The sequence below is a fragment of the Anthonomus grandis genome, chromosome 2 (genome assembly GCF_022605725.1).
Source record: "Anthonomus grandis grandis chromosome 2, icAntGran1.3, whole genome shotgun sequence".
In the NCBI taxonomy this organism is placed as follows: domain Eukaryota; kingdom Metazoa; phylum Arthropoda; class Insecta; order Coleoptera; family Curculionidae; genus Anthonomus; species Anthonomus grandis.
In genome coordinates, this window is record NC_065547.1 from 32922919 (window position 1) to 32950021 (window position 27103).

The 27103-nt window shown below is 33.3% G+C and overlaps 1 protein-coding gene across 4 annotated transcripts in view; it reads left to right on the top strand.

The window, feature by feature from the left end:
* LOC126746511 (neurexin-1) overlaps nt 1-27103 on the top strand; it is a 336936-nt gene that overhangs the window by 191165 nt on the left and 118668 nt on the right. For 3 of the 4 annotated variants that reach the window (XR_007663913.1, XM_050454818.1, XM_050454837.1), the window contains 3 exons: nt 6089-6241; nt 16964-17068; nt 21513-21717. Coding sequence is in view for 3 of the 4 variants with exons in the window: in XM_050454818.1 (XP_050310775.1) it covers nt 6089-6241; nt 16964-17068; nt 21513-21717 (463 nt within the window). In the remaining variant the exon portion in view is untranslated. The remainder of the gene's footprint in view (nt 1-6088; nt 6242-16963; nt 17069-21512; nt 21718-27103) is intronic. The other variant, XM_050454829.1, reaches the window with a different exon arrangement.

Here is a 27103-nt window from a genome sequence, read left to right on the forward strand (position 1 = left end):
AGGATATTATTGATAAAGTGCATTAATAACTTAAAAATTCTTTTTGAACTAAGAGGTTCGTGCTCATAGAAAATTTATTACAAGTAAATTTCCAGTACATTTAATACCTACATGGAATTAAAAAACCACAAAAAAAAACGCTATAATAAGAGAAATAATCACTTTTTTAATGATCTGTAGGAAAGTAAAAGATTTCTGGCGCATTTCAGAAAATTTACATTTTATCAGAGGTCGTAAATTTCAAATTGCGGTTCATCGGCGGCTCGCTGAGACAGGCATGTTTAAGACCAAGATGCATGATACTGGTGCTGCTCGAACCGTAAGGACGGTCGAATTTGAAGAAGAGGTGCTTCAGCGAGTTGCCGATGAACCATCAAATAGCACACGTGACGTCCCTAAGAATATGAATACGAGTAACGCTTCTGTCTGGCGGGTACTACACGAGCAACAACTCCATCCTTACCACTTCCAGAAAGTTCAAGGTATGACTGCAGCCGATTATCATCCTAGAGTTCAATTTTGTCGATGGCTTCTGGATCACATCATTGCACAACCAAATTTTTTACGATATGTTTTGTGGACCGATGAACCTCTTTCACAAGAGACGGTATTTTTAATAGCCAAATAATATAAAAATATTTTTAATAGCCTAATAATAGGAATAGCCATGTTTGGGACGAAGAAAATCCTTATGCAATTTTTCCAAGAAAACATCAAAATCGTTGGTCTGTCAACGTATGGGCAGGCATTGTTGATGATTATTTAATTGGGCCATACCTTCTACCGGAACGGTTAACAGGACCTATTTATCTGCGTTTCTTGGAGGAAGTTCTCCCAGAACTCCTTGAAAATTTTCCACTAAACGTTAGACAGCAAATGTGATTTCAGCATGATACAAGTACGCGAGTATTTGGCTCAGCGGTTTGGGCACTGTTGGATTGCCAGAGGTGGAGCAGTTTCTTGGCCTCCTAGGTCACCCGATTTAACGTCGCTCGATTTTTTCTTGTGGGGACATATAAAGTCTTTAGTCTACGAAACTCCAGTAGAATCAGAGCTAGACTTAATTAGACGAATAACAGCAGCATTTAAAATCATTCAAAACGAGCATCAAATTTTTAGTGTAGTCCGCCGAAATCATGTGCGGCGTTTAAATCGGTGTATTGAGGTTGGAGGAAGACATTTTGAACAATTGTTGTGATGGTATGATATACAAAAGGTAAAAGTAAATGAATCAGATCCTATTTAGGTAATTAATATTTTTTCTAAATTTAAACGCGTCTTAGGGCTGTAGTGGCGTAGTGACACATTTCCGAACATGGGTTCCTGTACTCAAATGGATTCTACTATTGCACTGAACAACCCCTAGAAGTTTGATCCCATAGAGGAAAGGGAAATATTTGAAAATATAATATAATTTGGAAATATTATAATGGAAATTGAGAAAAGGATATATATACATTTCCTATTTCCTATATCATCGTTTCATTTAACAGTGTTTGGATCATGATTTAGAAACATGCCGTAAACAATTAAAATTACAACAAATTGAGGAACCTCTAATTAGCAGATTTGTACTTAATACTAAGAGTTAGCTACAGAGAACCATCGGACTGTAGTGTTACCGGGTGTGAATAAAAAGTAAAGTGTTAAAGGAGATGTTACTGTTAAATTTACTTTTCTCATTAACGCAAATGTAATCCGGTGGTTTAATGGCATTATCAATTTTGACATTATAATGACATTATTAATCTTCTTCTGCTTTGTCCAGTGTAGCACACATTGTAGTCAGGGTGAGAATATTTGAGTCAGTAAATACCAGATCTGTGCGTGAGGGAATTTTGTGTTTGGTGTTGACTAGAGATTTAGACAAATTATTCGAGACCCTAAAGAAGTCTCTCGATATACTTTTGGCAACTTAATGGGATAGATTTCTAAAATAAAATTTGCTTCTGTAAATGGCATCGTTTTTGTAAATCTGTGGCTTATTTAAATATTTGTTATATTACAACTTTAAAATAGAGAGAACTTATATGATTTTGTAGGAATAACCATTATTTCGAACAATTTGAAAAATTATATAATATATTATAAAAAATATATTATATGAGTTGAATACGAAAAACTTTTGATTAACCGGATGGTTTGAAAAGAACGATATAACGCTATCTGTGGCCGATGGTTTTCTATCAATTTCAAATTCGAAACCTATAAGTTTCTAACATGCTTTAATAAAAAACAAGGTATGATGAAAGGATGTGCATTATTATATTTTATAATATCTTTTATATTTAATTAAGGTATTATGGTCAACCAGGTCAAATGCTTTGGTAGAGTCTGTATTTATTGTGTCAAGTTGTCTTTCAGTCTTTACGGCATCAGAAGCAATATACAAGTTTTCTTGCAGTTTAAAATACAAATTTTAAACTGCAAGAAAACCATACTGTTCATCAGAAATTTTATTATTAATATGTTTTAGATTTTAAGAAGATCTTCATAAATATTACTTTTAAATATTTTCGCAAGAGAATTAAGTATGCTTATTAGTCTAGTAACAGGGACAATAACTGCCATTTTAAGTTTTTTTTTGGAAAAGTGGAATGCTAGACAATCAAATTAAAGATGTGTGCAATAGATTTTGCTAACACCCTTTGTATATTTAAGGGGAAATATTATAAAAACCCATTTATTAACCCATCATTCTATAATGCTTAGTTTAGATACAAAACCTACTATATCTTTTGTTTATAACCTTTCATTCGGATAATCCTTAACATTCCTTTTATGCTTAAAACGAAGTTTTATTCAGCTTCATCTTACAATGTTCATCCCCAGCGTAAAACATCTATCGTGTAAAAATTCCAATTTAAAATGTATTTTATTATCGGGAACAAGAGAACCAAAGAGAAGCGTTACTTGAAACATATATTTTAACATTACGAAAGTGGGTCACATTAATAATTTATAAAAGGATTTTTCTCTTTTATTATGGAGTGGTTTTTTTCCCTTTAATAGTTCAGGGTACAATTATATCCAATCAAACCGGAGTGTAACTGAGTGACAATTATCAAGGCGAACTGTCAGCGTTGCATAAACTGGCCTAACAATCTGGAAACGTAATTGCGCCCTCATTATTCCAGAATAACCGGATGTGTTCTGTGTTAACACGTGTCCGAATAGTTGCTATGAACACTTACGTATTGCGATTTAATTGCGAATGTTTTGATGGTTTAGTAAGACAAGCGAAGCTGATTAACTTTTTGTGACGGGTATTAGATGTTTAGAAGAGATCACAAAAAGGAGCGAGCGGTCAATTCTTTTAAATACAACATTAGGTTTTTTTTAGTTGATGTGTACATGATGTTATATAATGAAGTTTAATAGAGTTATTTTGCGTTAAGTACGTATTTGAAGCTAACTATATACACGGAAAAGAATCCAAGGAGTTAATTTTTCATCTAAAGTATAATTCAGTTTCAGTATTTTAAATTTCTAAGCTGAATATTAGTTGGCCTAAATTATAATTTCTTTTAGACTCGAATTAGACTCGAATGAGGCCGAATATTTTTTTCAATATTCATCATAACATTCAAAAAGGCCAAATAAAAAAGAATCGTATAGGACAGAAGTCTTCTTCTATTTTTAGTGAAATGAATTACATTTTTGATTATTACCATAAACTTCCTTACCAAGAAAAAAACAAAAAGATTTTAGAGTTACGTCTCCTAGCCAGAAACGTTTCTTACATATTTTTACATATTTACTTACATATTTTCAAGATTTGCTATTGTGTCGCTCAGTGTGCTTGATTACACCATGGTGGATGTCAATATCAACAGAAGGTTACTCTCTTGCAACAGGATTTTTTGTGAAAACAACAAACCACGCTATTATCCAGAGGGCGTTGAGAAGTATAACGGCACACCAGAACTTCAGGTTACGCCAGTAAACCTGAAGACTACTTCTAACATGTTGCGAATTATCCTCCTTTAGACACAGGGTTGCAAAGATCCTTATAGATCCTCCTTTGGTAGAAATTTTTTTTACCAGTCTCTTCATCGCTTAAGTGCTTGTCCGATTGTGGGGTTATATTTGCGCAGCTCTTCAATTTTTCGTACTTTCTGCAGAAAGCATCAGCTATTCTTCCAAACATTTGCAAATTCTTAGCCATACTTTTGCCTAATATCATTAAAATTCAGAAAAAGCGCTGGGCACAGCAGATCCGCTATTAATTTCTTTGAGAAAAATAGTACGGTCATTAATGTACTGCATTTAATATCTAGCATTTCGGGCCTTTCAGGACTCAGTACTTTGCTGTAACCTCAGTAAAACTTTTTACCCTGAGACCTATCAAGCCTTCAGCTGATAAAGCTTATAGACATCTTTCTTGGGTTGTTCTTAATCCAAAAGCAAAGGGTGATATTGGTGATTGGTGTCCGTTAGAGCTCTAGGATCTATATTATTCTTAGTATGCATCAATAGTCTACCCTCGCTTTCTGCTGATGACACGTGTCCTAGTGTGTATACGTGACTAGTGTCCTTCTTTACTGACACTCTGGATGTATCTCTGAGCGTATTTTTTGAGGCACAGGAGAGGGTTAAAACTATAGGATTTCTGATGGTTTGCTGGGAACAGCGTCTGCCTTGGCAAGATTAGATTGACCAGTTAGATTTCACACTTTCCAGCAATTTATTTCTTCTTAAAAATCTACTAGAGTCTCTAGCGCGATACCTAGCATACTTTTCTGTTATTTGACTTATGGCAACCCAGGAAAGCCATTAAGATTTTATTTTAGCTGATGTTGGTGTATCCTACACCTAAACCGTTTTACCTGAGATTTTTACCAGCAGCATTATTTGTGGGCTTTACTTAGCTCTTCTTGGGCTAAGGGTTATTCGTACGCTAGTAGTAACACTGGGTGTAAACCATGTTCAGTTTTGCGTGTTGCATATAATATTTTTGATGCCAGTTTTTACAATTTTAACCAGCGTTATAAAGCTTTATTGTTTCTGCTAATTCTCGCATTATTGTTTTCTGCATGCTCAATGAGATTGTATTTTCCAGATACTTCCTTCATTACGCTGTTTGCGATTATAGAGATAAACCCTGTTGCTCCTATAACGATTGAAATAACTTCAGTATGCACGTTTCACATTCTATGTATGCATTTCGATTTATAGATCTTTGTATTTATGCTTTTTTTCTTCCTCTTTTTAGTCTGATGGGACAGCGATGACTATTATAAGATATTGTTTTCATTTGATCGGGTTTAATGGCTCATTTCTCTGTCTGTTTATATATTTTCTTATCCCATATACGTTTTCTCTAAAGTCTGGGCTGTCGACTACTAGATCTGGTTCGTGTTCGTACCACGTCTTACACTATGGTACTATATTGCTTACGTATATTCCAATGTATTTGCTACTTTGTTACGTCAGTCAAGTTTTTTTTCTTTCATCTCCTGTGTTTGTTTGACTGTATTTGTTGTTTGCTCTGTCAGTACACCATGCCTGGGTAATTGTCTTTCTCTTTCAGTTTTGGGTAGTTCAAGAGTGCCACTGTGGCAATGTTATAGGTGGTTTCGAGATTCTCATACCTCTACCTCCTTTTTTATCTTGGGATATAGAGCCTGGCGATGTTGAATTCAGTTTAGCGTATTGCTCTTATTCTTCTATAATATTCTTTCTTTGCTCCACAATGCCTTGTTGTTTGTATTTCGAAAATTAATCAGTGTTGTATCCAGTCATGTTTGTCGATGCCAAGACTTTTGATATACCCGTCCAGCTGGTCCAGTGATCTGATGTTATGAGTGACATTTATTTTAATGCATTTATTTGAGGAAATATACGAGAATCAGGTGAATTTTTAAATAATTTGTTTTAATTTTTTTTCTCATTAACCTAAGTACATTTTCTAGAATTACTTTAAAATCACCCTGAAAATAACAAAATTCTACAACCAAGATTAAATTTTTTTCGCAGATTCCGGCGAAACTGAATACATTTGTTGCAATTTTCATAAGAATCTCTTTTCAATCAACATATACATACGTCAGTAACTCATTTAAGATAATAATCCCGGAATTTCCAGGTGGAATTCGTGGCGGACACGTTACGCCTGAATTTGCTCGAATTGGGACGATCCGGAAGCCATTTGATCCAGGTGGCGGGACGTCTGGATTACAAATGTCCCGCGGGAGAGACCCACGATCCCATCACGTTTACAACAAGAGAATCACACCTGGTAAGTAAGCAATAATTTTCCATTTAGGCCAAAACGCTCGGAAAATATGCACCACCGAACCAGAATAAACGAAATTAGCGCTTTCGGTTTTGTTTAATTTTATAATTTGTTTAGTTTTCGGACTTTCGGTTAATTGGTAAATATGTTGGTTAAACGGTGGAAAATGGTCCCGATTGTGTTTTAATGAATTTGTATATGAGCGGATAATGTAACGGTTGTTTTTTGAAAAATGGGTGGGTAATTTATTAGTTTTATTGATGTTTGACTTTCTTTTCGGTAATTTGCAATATTTTTTGGGTATTTCAGGTATTTAGAGTGACTAAATTTTTACATGTTTTAGACTTTTATACATTTTATGATTAATTATTCAAATATGTATACAAAAACCCTTTTATAAAGAAATTCTATTGAGCACGTAATTTAAAAATAAGTTTTTAAAATGTAAGGAATTAACCTTAAAGGTTGACAAAATTTCCTATTAAAAAATTGAAAGGAGAAAGCGGTTATATCTCTGAGACGAATGAGAAGTGAGAAAAGTTATTATTAAAGTATAGAGTTTTTGTAATAAAATAGTTGATTAAATTAATAAAGTAATTAGGCGTTTTTCCAAAAAAAAATTAACTTTAAGGAATCGACCTTGGACAATACAGACAAAAAAATTGAAACTTTCAGGGATAATGACTCACATCTCTGAATTTAAGAAAGTTACAAGTTTAAAAATTGAAACACGAGCTCTTCTGATAAAATGATTGAACACCTCTTCGTCTTCTTCTTCAGGTATTTACCGGTTTCGGATGTTGACAATAATTACACAATAGGTTGATATTAACACCATAATGATAAGTGTTATGCACGATATACGATCATATATGCTGACTGTATCGGCATCCTCCAGGATATTGGTCATTTTATGATGTTTTTCTTTATAATCAATAAGACATGCGTAATAATTCGACACGCGGCGCCACTGACGTCCGCTTTGGTACCTGTTGAACAATTCAATTGGCGTGAAATCTTCTCCATGCACAGCATATTGTAAACAATAACAAAGAATTAAAATGGTGATAATATTGATAGTGGTTCAATGAAAAATATTGGCGAATTCCATTAAGAGTCGAAGGCAATTGTAATTATGGTGGGTGTATCAGTCAGCAGTCTCGTACTTTGAAAGAAAAATTTAGATCAAAGTAATTTTTAAATATTTTAACCAAATGAATAAAAGTTAAGATTCTCCAGATCCCGTCTAACGCGTAATTAATCCTGTAACATGAATTTGAACCTCGAAGAGTGCCTTTCTGGTTTTGATTGCATTTAAAAAACCAAAGTGGTCTTCGGATATCTGTTCTTCGTATTTGTAATAAATTCTTCGGTAGATAATTTTAGAAAACAATTTTAGCATATGACCCTTTAGCTCCAGGTTTTTAGGCAACGCTATATATTCTGAATGTAGCTATTTTTCAGGGATATTTCCAGAGTTATAGATTTTTTTCAAGATTTCTATATTTTTCTATTCCTTCATCATCCAACAGCTTCAATAATTCCTCTTCTATGTTCCACGGATTTTTGTTTTATTGATATTTCTATCTGATGGACTAGTATGAACAGGCCTGTAGCTTCTTCTGATACTCCAGTTTTTGATACTTAAAAGCTGTTTGATATGACTTCCACCTGTTTTCCAGATCATGTTTTTCAATAATAATTTTTCTATTCGTGCCTATTATCTTCATGACTTGTCGCTTTTTAAACATTCCAGTTACCTCTTTTATTTTTTTGTGTAGATTAAAGCTATCGTGCTTGGCTTGCAGTATTTCTATTTTTGCGCATCTCTCTGCTACTTCTTCTTCTTCTTCTTCTTCTTCTTCTTCTTCTTCTTTGGCTTCTTTAATCTGGTTCCTAATCTGTGGGATCTTTTTCTATTCTTCTTTTTTTCTTTTATGCAATCTTCTCTGTTTCATTAGTTTCAAAATTTTACTAGTTATTCCTGATTTCTTTTTGTTTTCCTTTTCTTTGCTAGGGGTAAAAAATTTAGATTTTTTGAGGGATGATATAACAATGTCTGTAGACGCTTATTATATATATCTTTTGAAAAAGCCGACGTATTTTAAAAAATTAGAATTATTTTACTATGATAAAAGAAGAGACCAAATTCAGTAAATTTGACAATTGGAGGGTAAAAAAACACCGTTACTAGGAGTGAAAAATTAAGATTTTTTGAGGGATCATATTAGAATGTCTGTAGATGCTTATTATACAGGGTGGTCCGGTTTCGATTGCGGAAAATTAAATGGCCGACGGAGAACGAAAAAATAATAAGTTTGCTATTATAAATAATATTCGAAAAATGATTCGTTAAAAAATTACAGAGTGTCAAAATTCTAATTAAAAAAATTAATTTTTTTTATTTTTCTTAAACCACTTTAGATATTTTAATGAAATTTGGCACGCTTAGACAGTTAATCAAGACGCATCTTTTTGTGCAAAAATTATTAATTTTATTTACCAGTGGCGTGTGTGCGGGCCGATCTTCATACAATTTTAATTAAAAAAATGATGCGCCACTGTTTTTTTTTAATTTCTTTTTTTTTTATGAAATCCTTGTTTAATTTAAAATAAAAAACATATCTTTACTTTTTGTCGTACGACACACCGTTTGCGAGTAAAAATGCTGATTTATAAAAACACATAAGAAGATAACACATTTAATTCGTTTAAAAATAAAAACAATAATTAAAGAAGTTGTTCAAAATGCAGCCCACCGATGTTATTAAGGAGTTTATTGCAGCCAGTACCACAAAATTTTGATTTTGCATGTCATTACATGCTTCCTGAATTCTTAAGATTAATTCCTCTCTGTTAAATACGGGATTAGCGTAAACTTTATCCTTAATGTTTCCCCAAACGTAAAAATCTAGTGGATTAAGATCCGATGACTTGGGTGGCCAGGGTATTGGTCCAATACCATTTTGATGATTAATATCATTCCTCCCTAGCCGGCCAATCCACCTTCGAGGGTAATTATTATTAAGTCAGTTTCTTACACCTATTCCAAAACGTGGGGGGGCTCCATCCAGTTGTATCCAACTTTCATGTCTCAAATTAATGGGTAAATCCTCAATGTAGTCCGGCAGACTATTATTTAAAAACTCCAGAAATAGTTGTGAGTTTAGCCTTGGAGGTAGGAAATGCGGACCACAAATATTATCACGAATAACGCCCAACCAAATATTAACGAAAAATTCATTTTGAAACGATCTTGGCCGAATTGCATGAGGATTCTGTTGTGCCCAAACATGAATGTTCTGAAAATTTATCACTCCGCGTCTTGTAAAACAAGACTCATCCGTCCAAAGTATCTTGTGTAAAAAGTCGGGATTTTCCTCTGTTGAGTTTAAAAGCCACTGACAAAATCTTACTCTCTTTTCAGCATCACCAGGGTGTAAAGCCTGAACAGGCTGTAGGTGATATGCATGCCTGTGGTCAGCGTGTAAGGTTCGCAATATTTGAGATTTAGGAATTTGTAGTTGTTGAGCTGCAATGTGAGAGCTCAGCCTTGGATTATTATCAAAAGTGCGCAGTACACGATTTTCATTATTATTTCTCTGGTTTCGGTATTGTTCATTATTACCACGTAGACCAAAGTTCCTAAAATTTTGATGTGTTCTAATGAACACGCGAGCATCTGGAATTCTTCTATTTGGATACCGTATTCGATATTCACGAACTGCCGCTTCCGCATTTCCATCACAAAATCCATAACAAAAATTAATATCAGCGTATTCATTACTTGAAAAACGCATTTTTCACAATACTTTTAACAACACTGTTAACAATAGCAAAATTAATAAGTTAACCAACGCAATAATTTGACTTACTTAAATAATTAACTGTCATAATAAAATACAAACAAACCGTCTTTTGTTTTATGCATGCATTGGCTTCTTGCCGGCATTATTATATTCATTATTTATTTGAATTCCAGATTCTTGTGTCTTTTTTAGAACCCAACAGAATAATTTAGTCTTTAATTAAATTTAGTATTTTCATATTTTTTGTTTATTAAAAAAAAATCAGCATTTATAAAAATTTATTTTTTTACTCGCAAACAGTGTGTCGTACGACAAAAAGTAAAGAGATGTTTTTTATTTTAAATTAAACAAGGATTTCATAAAAAAAAAGAAATTTAAAAAAAAAACAGTGGCGCATCATTTTTATAATTAAAATTAATTAAAATTGTATGAAGATCGGCCCGCACACACGCCACTGGTAAATAAAATTAATAATTTTTACACAAAAAGATGCGTCTTGATTAACTATCTAAACGTGCCAAACTTCATTAAAATATCTAAAGTGGTTTAAGAAAAATAAAAAAAAATTATTCTTTTAATTAGAATTTTGACACCATGTAATTTTTTAACGAATCATTTTTCGAATTTTATTTATAATAGCAAACTTATTATTTTTTCGTTCTCCGTCGGCCATTTAATTTTCCGCCATCGAAACCGGACCACCCTGTATATATGTCTTTTGAAAAAGCCGACATATTTTAAAAAACTAGAATTATTTTACTATGATAAAAGAATGCACCAAATTCAATACATTCGACAATTGGAGAGTAAAAAAACACCGTTGCTAGAGGTGAAAAATTAAGATTTTTTTAAGAATGATAATACAATATCTATGGATACTTACTATACAGGGTGTGCCAACAAGGTGTACGGCTAAGATAGCGCCTTAACTATACGAGTTGGAGCAAAAAGTTCTACAGCAAAGTTGTAGGGTTGACAAAAACCTACGAACTAAAAATATTTTTATGTATACTGGGTGTGTCACAAAAAAGTTACTATAAAATTCGATTTTTTTAAATGGTACGCCCTGTATATTATGGTACTAAAATGTGAGGCAAAAAGAGTACTTTACTTTGGTATAACGTTTTTAAAATGTCCGTGCGGCGTTGCAACGTAATTAATTTTTTTATGTTATTTTTTGCCTTTTAGAGGGTTCGTTTAAAAAATCATAATTAACTAAAATTTATTCTGCGCCTATGAAACTTGTACCACAGTTAGTCTAGGGTACGTACTCTAGGCTGACTATGATAATTTGTAATTTTTTAATACAGGGTGTTTCTAAAGAACTTTCAAACTTGCTGAAATTAAATACGCAATATCTCAAATTTTTCAAATGGAACACTCTGTATATTTTTATCTAATTAAGTTTGTCCCTCAAATACCTTCATTTTTTATTTAATATATCCTATAGCTAAACCAAGTACTTTTTGAGATATTTTAACTTTTCTGATCTATTCTTTATTTTGTAATCAATATGAACTTTTCCTCGTAAGGAATTTGTTGATATGATACGAGTTCAATCCTTACCATGTTCAGTTGTTCCAGGAATTACTTCCGCAGGATTATGAAAGAAGAATGGCTTTCTGTCAGTGGGCGCAAAATAAGATTCGTCAGCCTGAATTTTTTAATTTTGTGCTTTTTTCGGATGAAGCTACATTCCATAATAATGGCAGTGTTAAAACTGTTAATAAACATAATTTTCATTATTACGACACCAGCAATCCATTCTTCACCCGAGAAATCATAAACATAGATGGTCGCTTAATGTTTGGGCAAGAATAATAGGACATTACGTTATTGGACCGCACTTTTTTAATGGACATCTTACAGGTGAAATGCATTTAAAATTTTTACAAAACGATTTTAATGTCCTTCTACAAACATTGCCTGACCATGCTCGAGATAGGATTTGGTTTCAGCATGACGGCGCTCCAGCTCATTATAGCCATGCTGTTAGAAATTTTTTAAATGAGCATTTTGATGACCGGTGGATAGAGAGAGATGGGCCGGTCCCTTGGCCCGCAAGGTCCCCAGATTTGACCAAACTGGATTTTTTCTTGTGGGGATATGTGAAGGAAAAAGTCAATCAACTCCTACCACAAGTAAAAATATAAAAAATAAAATTCGGGAATTTTTGAAACAGTCACGCCAATTATGTTGGAAAAGGTTGATGACTCATTCTCAAAAAGGGTAAACGCTTGCGTATAAAATTTAGGAGGTCATATTGAACACAATTTATAATAATTGTAATTGATCTTTAAAATTTAAAATTAGTGTAACGATGTACATTTATGCAAAAATACGTAAGTAGGTACCTACCTAGTATGTAATTTAATTTTGCTGTTTTTTTTAGCAGTTTAGGTAAATAATTGTGTTGGTTAATTTTTCAAGTATTAGAACTTAAAGAATACCCGTTTTATGCATAGTATTTTACAGAAAAGTTAAAATATCTCGAAAAGTACTTGGTTTAGCTATAGGACATATTAAATAAAAAATGAAGGTATTTGAGGGACAAACTTAATTAGATAAAAATATACAAGGTGTTCCATTTGAAAAATTTCAGATCTTGCGTATTTAATTTCAGCAAGTTTGAAAGTTCTTTAAAACACCCTGTATTAAAAAATTATAAATTATCATGGTCAGCCTAGAGGAGGTACTAACTACTGTGGTGACTAACTGTGGTACAAGTTTCATAGGCGCAGAGTAAATTTTAAGTTAATTATGATTTTTTAAACGAACGAATTTTAGAGGAAAAGGCAAAAAATAACATAAAAAAATTAATTACGTTGCAACGTCGCACAGAAATTTTAAAAACGTTATACCAAAGTAAAGTACTCTTTTTGCCTCACATTTTAGTACCATAATTTACAGGGCGTACCATTTAAAAAAATCATATTTTATAGTAACTTTTTTGTGACACACCCAGTATATATAAAAATATTTTTAGTTGGTAGGTTTTTGTCAACCCTAGAACTTTGCCGTAGAACTTTTTGCTCTACCTCGTTTAGTTAAGGCGCTATCTTAGCCATACACCTTGTTGGCACACCCTGTATATGTCGTTTAAAAAAAAGCCGACATATTTTAAAAATCTAGAATTTGTTTACTATGATAAAAGAAGAGACCAAATTCCGTATATTTGTCAATTAGAGGGTAAAAAAGACCGTTGCTGTGGGTGTAGGATTAAAATACTTTTAGGGATTATAATTCAATATGTATAGTTACTTGGCTACTATATAAGCCGTTTGAGTAGCCATTCTTTTATCATAGTAAAATAATTCTAATTTTTTAAAATACGTCGGCTTTTTCATGTATTATGTAACGTTTTCCCAAAAAAAAGTTGAAATGGAGAGATTTAAAAATTGGAACGCGAATTCTTCTAATGAAATAAATGATAAAATAAATGAAATGGACTATAAATGTAGAAAATAATTATGTGTAAAAAAAGCTGAAATTCTTGGAGATAAAAACTAAAACTCCTCCCTGAAAAGTTTTTTAGAATAATAAAAACTCTTAAAAATAATAAATTTCCGCTCTATTTTTTGACCAGATTTGGCTGGAAAATTTCTAAATGTTGGGAAAATTTAATTAAAAAAAACCTCCGTTTCCCATTTAAGAGATTCAGATAATAAAACGCGTAAAAGGTCATTTTAAAATGTCCTAAGATTTAAAAAAAACAAAATAAGTTTGAATTTATTTGGAAAAAACTTTTTGTAAAACTGTTCCTCAGCCAAAGTTTTATCCATACAATTGTTTCTTTTTTCTATTTAGTCGAAAACTAATTGGAAATTACGGAAAGTTGGCCTAACAATTTTGTTCATAAACATAATAATTTAACATAAACTTTCATTTCTTTTAAACATGGGCCTATATAGTATATCTGTAGTTAAAGTTTAAATTAAAAAAAAAACATTTTCTAGTTATTATTGCGTTTTTATTCTTGATATTTTTAATGCAGTAATTATGATCGTATATGTTTTGAAAATTTTGTGAAATGCTTTGTATGTTGGCACCAATAAATGAATTTGAATTTGTGTTTTCAAAGTTGCCAAAACGCGCTGGAGTTCTGGAGTCGATGGTAGCAATTATTGGCAGTTTGTAGCTTTTCTTCCAAAATATCATTATTCTCGCTAGAGCCTTATTTTTCTCAATCAGTTCCTTTACAAGAACACGAAACACGAGCTCATTTTGTATCTCAGGTTTTGATACGCCTATATTTGAGTCGGCATAATCTTGCCGTAGAAGTCCTGAATTATCTAAAATATATACACTATTTGCCCAGCCTTTGCTCGCACACAAGTCGTGGTAGCACTTTCCGCACTCTACACAGATTTTTAATTTTTACTTTAAAAATTATGGTTTTTTTCAATAAAAATTAATCGAGTTTTGATCAGCTTCACTTTTAAGCGTTTTCTTTGGCGCCATGTCGCCCCTTGTGATACTTTTGGAATCTAAGGTAGAAATTAACTTCTCCAGTTCAGAAAATATATAAGTATTTTAATATAGGAGTTAATTAAGTGTAAAATTATTGGCAATATATGAGCACGACAGTAGCTGAGCATTTCAATTCCAACACCATACCAAGGGCCTCAGATTTTATGGAATGCAGTTTTTTTTTATTTTGGCGATAAAAATTTAAGATATTTGAATCAATGCTTCTCGAAGTAGCCGACTTAAAAAAATACTTGTTTAAATTTTCCACGTTGTCTAGGGTAATTTACAGTACAAATTTAAATCTTTAAGTACTTACAAATTATTTTTAGGATTATCGATAGTTACCTTATTTGAAAGATATATTTTTTAGCAGTTTTTACTGTCATTGTAAGGTTTCTAAGGAATTTATATGCTTCCCAATTATCAAGAGATTTCTGTTTTTTATATTTTTTTTCCAATGTACAAGGTTTTTTTTACAAGGTTATTAATTTCTTGGGTAAGCCAGGGTGTTTTTTTCAAGATAGGAGCTATTTTTGACGGTGCGCGTATGTCAAAGATATCAATAAGGTGTATCAATAATTCACATCGCGGGGTATTAAAGATATTGAAATGATATAGATAAAAGATCTTTACAGAAATTTTGCTGGTTAACATTGCGAAAGATTTTGTACTTCAAATAGGTTATATATTAATATTTGTTGTTTTAGTTCACGTTTTGTTAATAAATGATAAATATTGAAGGCAGGAGGTATAGTGAAGGTTTGAACATAAAATGAAGTCTGTTATAGAATAGCATTGGTTTGACAATTCACAATATCTAGTCGGTTCATTTATGACTTGTTGAAGGCTGCAAGATTACAAGCCCAACAGAAATCCTTGGGTGTATATCAAGTCCAAATATAAAATACTGATATTAGTGCCCGAAACAATAAAGATTATCAGACACCAGTAAATCTGACGAGATAATCAATTCAATTTCATCTAAAAATTCTGCAACATTCAAAAATCCTGGAAGTCTGTAGACTACACCTAAAATGTATTTAATATTGTTCATTTTATATTCAATCAATAATTGTTCAAATGAATAAGTTATTTGGAGGCTGAAAACCATTAATATTTAAACTTACATAATTTATTAAGCTAGTTACTCACGTCAGCTATACCTAGAATATCAAAATTTTTTTTTCCCAGATAGTTTTTTACGTAATTAATTTTGGGAAATAAGGATCTGGAGTTAATATACCATATTACTCAATCTTTTTGCGTGTTATTTATAATAAAAAAATAATAAATTTAGTTAATGTTAAAAGTCAATATTAGGACAAAGTCAAAGAAAAAGAAGTTCACCAAGAGATAGATCACGGCGTGACTATCATCAAAACCTACATTGCTTCTTGCTTCTATAACCATTAGTAACCATTATAGTAACCATTCCTTTTCTTGCTCTAGCCTTTAAAATTTTTGCTTTGTCCGAGTTTGTAACTTAGGCGACTGACCTAAATTGGTTATGGTTTTTGAACTCAATAAGAACTTCAGAATTACTTATCAATATAGTTATATTCAAGAAGTTACACAATGTAACAAGTTTTTTAAGAGTACCATTTTTCCGAGTCATCGCAAATCATATCAATAATGCATATATTATATATTATTCTTTATTTATTTGTATCATCAGTATCATTTTGGCAATACCAGGCCCGCTTTTCTTGCTCAATAACACGTCAACCCCAGTTACATTTCCGTAAAGTAAAATACGCCTTCGCAAGTTCCGCAGAACAGCTTCATTTTCCCATATTTCATTGATAAGGTTTGCAAAATTTTGAATTTGCCATTTTATGATTAATAGCTTAGATTATTTTACAACATGGCAAAAGTGGAAATCTTCCATGTATGGAATTATAAAAATTTGCTGGGTCCAAAGTCTAACTCATCCACAATTTTCGTCATAAAGTTTCATTAAATAAAGGTTAAGAATAAAACTTTTTTCTTCTTGTATTCACTCCTTATGCACATAACACTATACCGAGCCATTTAAAGTTTTTTATTGTTCAATTTACTTAACAAATTCCAATTTATTTACTAAACACAAAATATTGCAAACGTAAACATTGAGGCCAACGTTGCCACAATAGAAAATGAGGAAACTTTAGAACCCTTAGGGGCCATGTTAACCTGAATCTCCCTGGGGCTCGTGCGGAGAAGTTTAATAAAAAACCCTACAAAAAATAAATTCCTCTAATAGAAACTTAAAACGATAAAAAACGATAAAAAAATCACTAGAATTTACTCTTTTGTTTGATTTATAAGCCAAAAAATATCAATTACTGCAAAGGAAAATGTGACAAAAAAACTCTGTTTTGAATTTTAATGGTGGCCTGAATTCTCTTAATACCTCTATTTTGTTACTTAAAAGTATATTATAAACTTAATATTGTCCTCTTTTCAGGTGTTGCCCACATGGAACGCAAAGAAGTCTGGCAATATTTCATTTAAGTTCCGGACCAACGAGGCCAACGGCCTGATCCTGTTTAATTCCGGAACGGCGCCACGGGTAGGTATTAAAAAGAAAAACAGAATATAAAAAGTTGAAAAATCTGGATTTTACACCCCGACAAGACAAATCCCGGATTAACTTAACGAGTTAAGTTATAATCCGAGGAAACTGTTGCTAATTTTTTAAAATTGTTTTTCTTTCAGTATCGGGTGATCAATGGGAAATGTTGCAAGGCAACCGGTATCTTTAGGTACCTCGTATGTTGATTTATTGTTAATATTTAACCCTTTTGTGATCCTGTTTGTAAGCCAGATTTTGTGTATTATAGCTATAGTAATCAAAAGTTTATTAACCAAAGACCACAAAGATGTCGCGAAATTATCATTTTTGAGTCTAATGTGTAAGTGATCGGCTCACTTTCCATTAAAATTTTATTTAGGTATCCTGTGTTGTCCTTAATGCTTTAAGGGTCAAGATTTCTGATAAAATTTGATATAAATATTGCACTAGATAGAGCAAAAAAACGAGATAATTGATTCATTTCCAAGAGATTTTTTGTATTTTAATTTAATTTGTAATTATTTACTAAACAGTTTTCTGCTATGATTCATTATTAACACTTTAACTGCACCATACAAATATATTTTAGGTCATCTCTCTTTTGACCAAGAGAAATCCTAATGTTCAACAAAAAACACGACGCGCATATGGTACGTGCGGCTTACTAAGCGGGTATATTATATTAAGCTCGGCTTTCGTGTCCTGTAAAGAGCATCGTTAATGACTTTCAGAACTTTGACCATACAAAGAAATCCAAAATCCCAGGATATTTGATGTTTCGGTGCAAACACTTTCGTCTCTTAGGGTCGTAAAGCCGAATCAAGTCACTGTTGTTGTACCTCTGGTCTTTTTAGTCCCCGTTAACTCATAATCCTGGTAGACAAGCAACCTGCAGATCACTTGGAAGACGGAGTTCTCTTGCCATCACTATTCGAGCCATATACTCTCCTGTGCTTTCATGGATAACCAGCAGGAATAAATCAAGCTAATCAGTCTTTTTAATAATGGCTAGAGGCTACTTTGGCAAAATACCGATTAATGGTCTTATTCGTGCATTCACCCATCTGACTGTAGGTGTAATGCAGTAGTCTTCGTCTTGTTGATTCCAAGCGTCCTACAAATGTTCTGGAGCATACATAATTTAACCCTTGGTCCGAATGCAACTCCAAAAGTACAACAAATCGGAAGATCCATTCTTTTACTAAAGCTTTGCCGATAATAGAGGCTTACTGGTTTAGTGGAGGCTATGCCCCTCATTCTATTTGCTAAAGTAGTCAGAAGTAGTCTGATGTCTGTCGAGAAACGGACCTGCATCATTAATAGCAATGCCTTCAAAGAAACTTGTACATTGTACTGACACATCAAAGCCTTCTGTGGCCATTACTTACCGCACATACAACGCATTTCTTGCAACAGTCCCTCACGTCTGCCTTGCTGTTGCTGCCTTGTTGATCTAGTAAAATCTTTCCTTTACTTTTCCCTATTTCTTTGTTACTCCAAGGTGTCTTCTTGACACAACGGCATGGATTTCCTCTAGCAACTTCAAAGTCTGGTTTTTATGTAGCTTCTCTCCTCTTTGCCGTCGTGGTCGACTATTTTCTGCCGCAAGTCCGTCCTTTTCCTAAAGAAGAAATAAGAAAAACTTATCCCAATCAACTTATAGTACTACTTAAAAGACTCGGCTCGAAAGAAATCTGAGTAGGTGTGAGCCCAATACGGCAAAATACACAATCATAAACCGGGTGCAGAACAAACCAAAGCGGTACTGGAAAGGATAACTAGAGCATAACCATACGAAGGCTTTCATAATGGACATAACAAAGAAGGTAACAGACACCATAAGGGAACTTAACAGGAAGTACCTAAAAGACCTAATAAGAATGTATACCGAACACTGCAGAATGAGCACAGCCTGATGTCCGGTACTAGAAAGCATCAGGCAGGCCGTCTTCGGCAATGCCTTAGCTAAGACAAAAGACATTAAAAGTGCTTCTCTTAATCAAATTATTGAACTCTTAAAAAGGGCCTACTTGACTGGGGAAGTATAAGCACCTGAGGAGTGAGCCACAATAGATCTAGGGTCGCAGGGGACGGACACAAGGTGCCCCATTGTTAGACATTATAGAATAGAAAGTCGCAGTAAAGGGCTGTCAATTGACCACTCAAATACATTACAACCACATTAAACTTCACCTGACTTAACCTAATGCAGAAACAGATTTACCAGAAATAAATTATTTCCAACAGTGTCTAACCCAAAATTCAAGATTTTTTTAATTAGGCATAATAATTTCCATAAACGAAATCTCAAGGCCTGGGTGTATTGTATTGAAATTGTAGCTTATTGGGTATGTAAAGAAGTTTCTTACTATTCCAAAAAAGTGAACCAATCTTTTACATTATTTATTCTAGTTTTATTACTCCTTTATCAACTTAAATTAAATAAAGATTGACTAACTGTGTTGTTTGACTTTTTTTCCAGTTCCCAATGCTAGAAAATTGGCTTCTGAGAAGATCACTGTAGTCCATTAAATTACAAAATATCCAGTCCATTACAAAATATTATTTTTTACCAATAGGACTCAACGTTGGAAGAATATTTGCTTTTCCTTTATCCAGTTTAGGATTATCTAGATATCAGGATCTTCTTCTCGGTCTTTTGTAAGATCCTCTTTGTCTTCCTCTGTGTTTATCTTGCCACTTTACCCTTCGGTTTTTTAACTTAATATGCCATTTTAAGGTTACATAGTCAATTCGCAGCAGCAACTTCCTCCCATAGAGATACTTGTCAAAGTGCTCCATTGCACTGACAGCAGCTAGCAATTCTCGGAGCTGACGCAATAGTTATAAAACTGCTTTGGATAGCATCTCACTAAAATAGTCAATGACTCTTTTTTCTGGATTTAGGACAGTTCGGCTCCTATGCCCACATTGCTAACGTGGGTGTTCAGTGCGAATTTTTCTTTACATAGGGGATAGCTCAGGATAGATGCGCTTGCCAGAGCTAATCGAAATCTTTCTACCTGCCTTAAGAGCGTTGCAATTTTAGTTCTCCTTCAGTCAATTTTGTCAATGGTTTTAGGATGTTGGCTAATCCCTTCACATAGCGTCGGTTGGAAGTGTATAATTCCAAGAAGCTGAATAACTTATGCTTATTTTTGGAAACTGATAAAACTTTAACAGTCTGGATCTTTGCCCTGTCAACTGCCAGTCCTTGAGAAGAGGCGACATGACCCAGATACTGCACAGCCAAATTGTCATCAATACAAAGATAACTGTCATTTTTAGTCACGTTATTAAGCTACCGATAATCTACGCAGAATCTGGTCGGGCCATCTTTCTTCTTTACCAGTACCACCCGGAAGATGATGATTCTGTTTATACCAATTGATGATTGATGATTCTGTTCAAGACTGCTAGATTCTGTTCATATCTTTTCTTGACCATACTCCCAACAATGTTACCAGCCGCCTCTCTCTTTGCCAGTACTAGTCTTCGAGATATCTGCCAGATCAGATAATTTCTTGTATTGATTTTGTGCTGGACTGTGTTGGTCCTTCCTTTCTTTCCAGTATCAAAAACATCGATATCTATGCCAATAAAATCTACAGAGTGACTCAAAAAAAAGATAGTTTTTTAGTTGTTGTTGTCAGTGTCAAAAAGTGAACTATTTTTTAATATTTTTACACTTGCAAGTGGTGTTTATTCTTTTTGAGAAGCGAAAGCAGTGTCATCCTGCGTTTTATTAGTAACTACACTTTATTACCTACTGTTATTGTATGAAATATGAGAAAATTAACCGAACGTGAAAGAATCGAAATCTTGTGCATGATTGGTTTCGGAGATATGTCGCGTACTCAAAAGGGGGTGGTTTAGTTGTTTAATGCAACTCATCCTGATCGGTTGCCTATTAGCCAAAGTCTTTTTTTGAGTCACCCTTATATTTAAGTTCGGTAAAAAAAAGAGTTGTTGCAGTATAGCAAGTTACTTACTCATTCAAAAATTCGCTGATTTACAGAATAAAGAGACAAATAACCTAGTTCAAATATTTTTGTATCTAAGATAATTGCTTTCATTCGACATTCTTAACACTGAAATTATGGTCCATTCATATCTCTAAATAATGGTGACTAATTGGTCGAAATTGATAAAAAATCGTTTGCATACAGGCATGGAAGAAGATCTTCTCGTTCAGACCCTACTTAGTTTTATTGAAAAGAATTATTCATTTTAGAAGTTTATTCATTATTTGAAAAAAGAGCCCCCACCTCTGCGTCAGAGACTCTTGACTCCTTGATCAGCTCTGTGCGTTAGCCTCCTTATTTGGTCTGGGCTTTGTTTTGTCTTTATTACCATGCTTTATCCTTGGCTTCCAGAAAAAGCAAATATTGGCCCTTAAATGTCCATAGATTTCCCTTTAATCCCGAATATATTTCCGTAGACGGATTTGTTCGCGGTGGAGATCTACAACGGGCACATCTACGTGAACATCGACTTGGGCACGGGACCGTCGAAGCAGCGAGGGTCGCGCCGGCGCATCGATGACGGCACGTGGCACGAGTTCACCTTCCGGAGAACGGGCCGTGATGCCCGGATCACCGTGGACGGTTTTCATACTGACTTTAAAGCCATGGGTAAGACGGCAAGTAAGTAACAGAGCAAATACGAACCGTCAAGACGAGTTTTTATTATTATGCATGTTTTTAAGGGCCTTTTTTGTTCACTTGAATGAAATTCACGAGTAAAATGATTTAAGAAGTGCTTAAGCCATTCAAGACCTCCCGATTTTCCGATTTTTTTTTGTTTAGTAGAAAGGTTACGGTCTATAGAACATTTTAAAACAAAAAAAAATTTTGGGTGAATCATATTGTACTAAAGAATCAAAAAATTTTTTTGGTAATTGACGTAATTTTCAAAACATTGCAAGGCGAAAACTCTCGAATATGTCAATGTTTTACAAGGATATCCGGCAATGTTGCGATACTTGACAAAAGTCCATAGTAATTAACAATGAAATATTCATAATTAAAAAAATTCGTGGAACCTATGAAGCGAAAAATTTATATTTTGGTTAATAAGTAATTCATATATAATAACGATATAGAACAGTGAATAAAAGAAATAATACAGAAAAATTGGAAATTAAAAAGCACTTACACGTGTTCACAATTTAGCTGATATGCATTTTCTATCACTCCCTCCTCATCTGCGGCAACAAACGATAATACGATTCAACAATACGAATAATACGATTTCCAAATGGCAAATACTGTTCAAACATTTGGATATAGGTTTTTAGTTGGCATACCTTGACGTGTAATAAAAATATTATAATATATCACAAAACAGTTTTACTACTAAGTTCCAATATACGATTTTCTAATGATACAATATAATATATATTTTTCTTAATTCACTAAATATTTTTAATGTGTTGTATTTTGTAACAGCTAAAATATGTACTCTTTAAAATTTTCTTTAATGTGCTAACTAATAATATAAACTTTGAGACTTGTCAATAAGCTTTTCAGAATAAAAAAATATCCTTAACAAAAAACTTTAAAAAAAAGCAACTTGGCAACGTAGAATATGTGTACAATAGAATTATCCATTGTCGCTACTTTGTATCACAGAACACAAATATAGAGAGGTACGGGTTGCCTTGTTAACGCGAAGAAATCTTGGCTCTCTGCTGAAGGTGAATCATAATTGGAACTCATTTTGACATTTGTAAGCTATAACTTGGCATATTGGCAACCCGTCTAACCAATCAGCTTTGAAAGAAGGCGTGGTCAAATCCAACACCAAATTTGAATTGAATAAAGCGCGGAAAATTCGAATTCAAAAACGGACCCAACTTCTAAAAACTACTAAATGTCACAACCTGCGGGTACTCCACTGGATTAAAATAGATTGTCATCAATACTGGTTCTTTCAGATTTCCTTTTTATATTTTTTGTCACAAAAAATATAAAACTGAATATAAAGTACTGTTGTGAAATTCTCAAAATAGATGGAAGAAAAAAAGTGGGAGAGCAAGACGCCATAATTAAATATTTGATTGCTGACCAATTAAAAAATCGCGTACCTCGAGTGCCGGTAAGATCCCATCCACTTTAACGCCGAAATTGAGGATACCGTTAAAGTCTAGCGGGAGCGTTGACACTGTGACAGTTACTGGTTTATTTCGTTTTTTGAACTGTTGGTTACACCTTTTAAATTTATGTAGTGTTAAATAATATATTACAACTAGTAAATTTGTAGTGTGTTTTGTGTAGGCTAAATACAGGGTGTTTCAGAACTATGGGATCAAACTTCTAGGGGTTGTTCAGTGCAACAGTAGAATCCATTTGAGTATAGGAACCCATGTCCGGAAATGTGTCACTATGCCACTACGGCCCTAAGACGCGTTTAAATTTAGAAAAAATATTAATTACCTAAATAGGATCTGATGCATTTATTTTTACCTTTTGTATATGATACCATCACAACAATTGTTCAAAATGTCTTCCTCCAACCTCAATACACCGATTTAAACGCCGCACATGATTTCAGCGGACTACAGTAAAAATTTGATCCTCGTTTTGAATAATTTCAAATGCTGCTGTTATTCGTCCAATTAAGTCTAGCTCTGATTCTACTGGAGTTTCGTAGACTAAAGACTTTACATGTCCCCACAAGAAAAAATCGAGCGACGTTAAATCGGATGACCTAGGAGGCCAAGAAACTGCTCCACCTCTAGCAATCCAACGGTGCCCAAACCGCTGAGCCAAATACTCGCGTACTTGTACAGCAAAGTGAGCCGGCGCTCCATCATGCTGAAACCACATTTGCTGTCTAACGTTTAGTGGAACATTTTCAAGGAGTTCTGGGAGAACTTCCTCCCAGAAACGCAGATAAATAGGTCCTGTTAACCGTTCCGGTAGAAGATATGGCCCAATTAAATAATCATCAACAATGCCTGCCCATACGTTGACAGACCAACGATTTTGATGTTTTCTTGGAAAAATTGCATAAGGATTTTCTTTGTCCTAAACATGGCTATTCCTACTATTAAAAATACCGTCTCTTGTGAAAGAGGTTTCATCGGTCCACAAAACATATGGTAAAAAAATTTGGTTGTGCAATGATGTGATCCAGAAGCCATCGACAAAATTGAACTCTAGGATGGATAATCGGCTGCAGTCATACCTTGAACTTTCTGGAAGTTGTAAGGATGTAGTAACCGCCAGACAGAAGCGTTACTCGTATTCATATTCTTAGCGACGTCACGTGTGCTATTTGATGGTTCATCGGCAACTCGCTGAAGCACCTCTTCTCCAAATTCGACCGTTCTTACGGTTCGAGCAACACCAGTATCATGCATCTTGGTCTTAAACATGCCTGTCTCAGCGAGCCGCCGATGAACCGCAATAAACTTTTTGTATCCAGGATGCTGTCGTTCGGGATAACGTTCATGATACAACCGCGATGCTGCTCGTGCATTACAGTTTGTTGCTCCGTATGCCAAATGCATATCCGCCAATTCTTGATTGGTAAAGTTTTTCATTAGCAATAAATGTTTAAAAATTGTAAGCTATAAAATTTTTAAACATGACATTGAGAATTGACATTGATAAGCGTTGATTTTTAACAATTTTTTGTTATGGTATCATGTACAAAAGGTTAAAATAAATGCAGCAGATCCTATTTAGGTAATTAATGTTTTTTATAAATTTTAACGCGCTTTAGGGCCGTAGTGGCGTAGTGACGCATTTCCGGACGCAAATGGATTCTTCTGTTGCACTGAACAACCCCCAGAAGTTTGATCCCATAGTTCGAAAACACCCTGTATATATAAATAATCCTAAAGTATCATTAAATTACCACATAGCAAAAAGTAACAAAATATTTTACGAAATTACGTTTATCTTTTTACTAATTTTACTTGCAAATTAACAACAAACAGAACTGGCTTTTACGGATGAAATTGCTAAATGGATGTGAATACGGATGAAACATCAATATGGTGAATGAGCTTTACAAAACAATGGGATTCATTTCTGAAAATGAATCCCATTGCAGATCTGAATCCACTAATCTTTTTAATGTGAAGTGTTGTCTGCAGTTGTTTGACGGTCTGGTATTACTAAATTTAGAATATGCTAGTATAATTTGGTTTCGTCAATATAAGTTTTTTTGATTAAAACCATTAACCGCGTACAGAGAAATTTCTTAAGTATATGTTTCTTAAAAAGTTTGGGAATTACCCAAAGTAAGGCTATGGCCATTATTTAGTCTTATAAAAATTTTTATATATTAACTTTGAAAAATTGGCCCATTATAACTATATCTCTTTAAAATTTTAACCAACAAAATTGATTTCCCTGAAATTTTTTCAATACATTATTTGATCTAATACTTATAAAAACTCACCCATTTACGAAATGTATAATCATTTTAATATTTATGCATGCGATTTGGATTTAGACCTTTTAAATTTAAATAAATTTACCAAAATTATTGACGATAAACTTGATGCTTCTCAGACTAGGTCTATACCTTTTAATTTTAAATCACCCCTTATTGTTAGATAACTTGGTTTTATTCTTTTTTCTGTCGTGTTAGGTTTAATCGTTTTTGTTGCGTTTGAAAGTATAGATTTTCCTTTATATACGTATATTGTGTCAGTAATTGGCCGTCAGACTGTACTTAATATATAAATACATATATAAAAATGTTTTGTAAAACAACTTTGTTTTTTTTTAAGTTTTTATACCTACGAATCTTAAAAGCAGTAAAATCAATTATAGTAAAATTACATTATATTTTTCACATAGGTAGGTAAAATACCATAAATAAATTATAAAGACGAATAAATAAAAAAGTTTATGGAACTCAAAAGTTTTAAAAGGCAAAACATGAAGTATGGTTGGTTGCCTAATATCAGGGCTCGTCGATCGCTGCCGATTTTGAATTGAGGCGCGGATCCGAATCCCCCAGTAATGAGCCGAGCTCGGCCGAGAGCCACTAGACTTTAATGGTGTCATCCGAAATTGCGTCGTCTAGACCGTTGATGCCACCTATTAGTGATTTGAAAACAAAATATTCCTTGGGTATTTTAATTAAAACTTTAATTTAACAAATAGACTATTGATAGTATAAAACTATGAAACTAATAATAATATCTAGGTATTTTTAGCGAAATTAGTCCTATTCGAAAGACATTTTTAATACAAAAATTCATAAAAAATAGATAATGAAATTCATAAATGAAGTCTAACAATCTTGCAAATGCCACAATATTTTGTTTTCTGCATTTTTTAAGTTCTTTCCGTCCACGTCTATTCGCTGGACGAACTATATGTCTTCTGAAATTCCAAAAGAATTTGAATACCTTTTCGTCTTGATTTTAACAATGAAGAACTAAATCGTATGTCTATTATAAAAAAGTCCTAACCAAATGCTTTGGGAGTTAGAGCCTTTTTCATTTCTTTAAAATTTGAGTTTTTAATTAATTTTCACAAATAGTTTAATTTGTAGAGGTTTATAACCACCATAAATCGATTTTGTTATTCATCGTTAATGTCTGAACAAAAAATTATTAAAATCCCTTACCATTTCCAGGAGATATAGGCATTATATCGATTAACTAACAGCGAGCGCGGACTATAGTAGGTTGCTGGTAAACGACATTACGACATATACTGCGTTCTCGATTTTGGTCCCTGGAGATCGATAGGGGGCTTAATTTTATTATCCAAATTGTTTCCAAGGTAAAAAAATTAAAAGTCACTAACCAATTAAAACTGGGGTCTGATAAAGTTAAAGGGACGCCTAAAAGCCGATTTTTTTTTGAAAATATTTGCATAGAATGTAGAGTGTGGTCAAAATATTGATAAAAAAATGAGAATGATTGGAAAAAAATACAAAACTTTTTTTTTTACATCCTACCTTAAATGCGTAATTATTGCCGACTTGTACAAGGTTTTTGAGCTCTTAATTTTGATATAATTAAAAAGTATATATACTGGGGCAATTTTGGGACTTTTT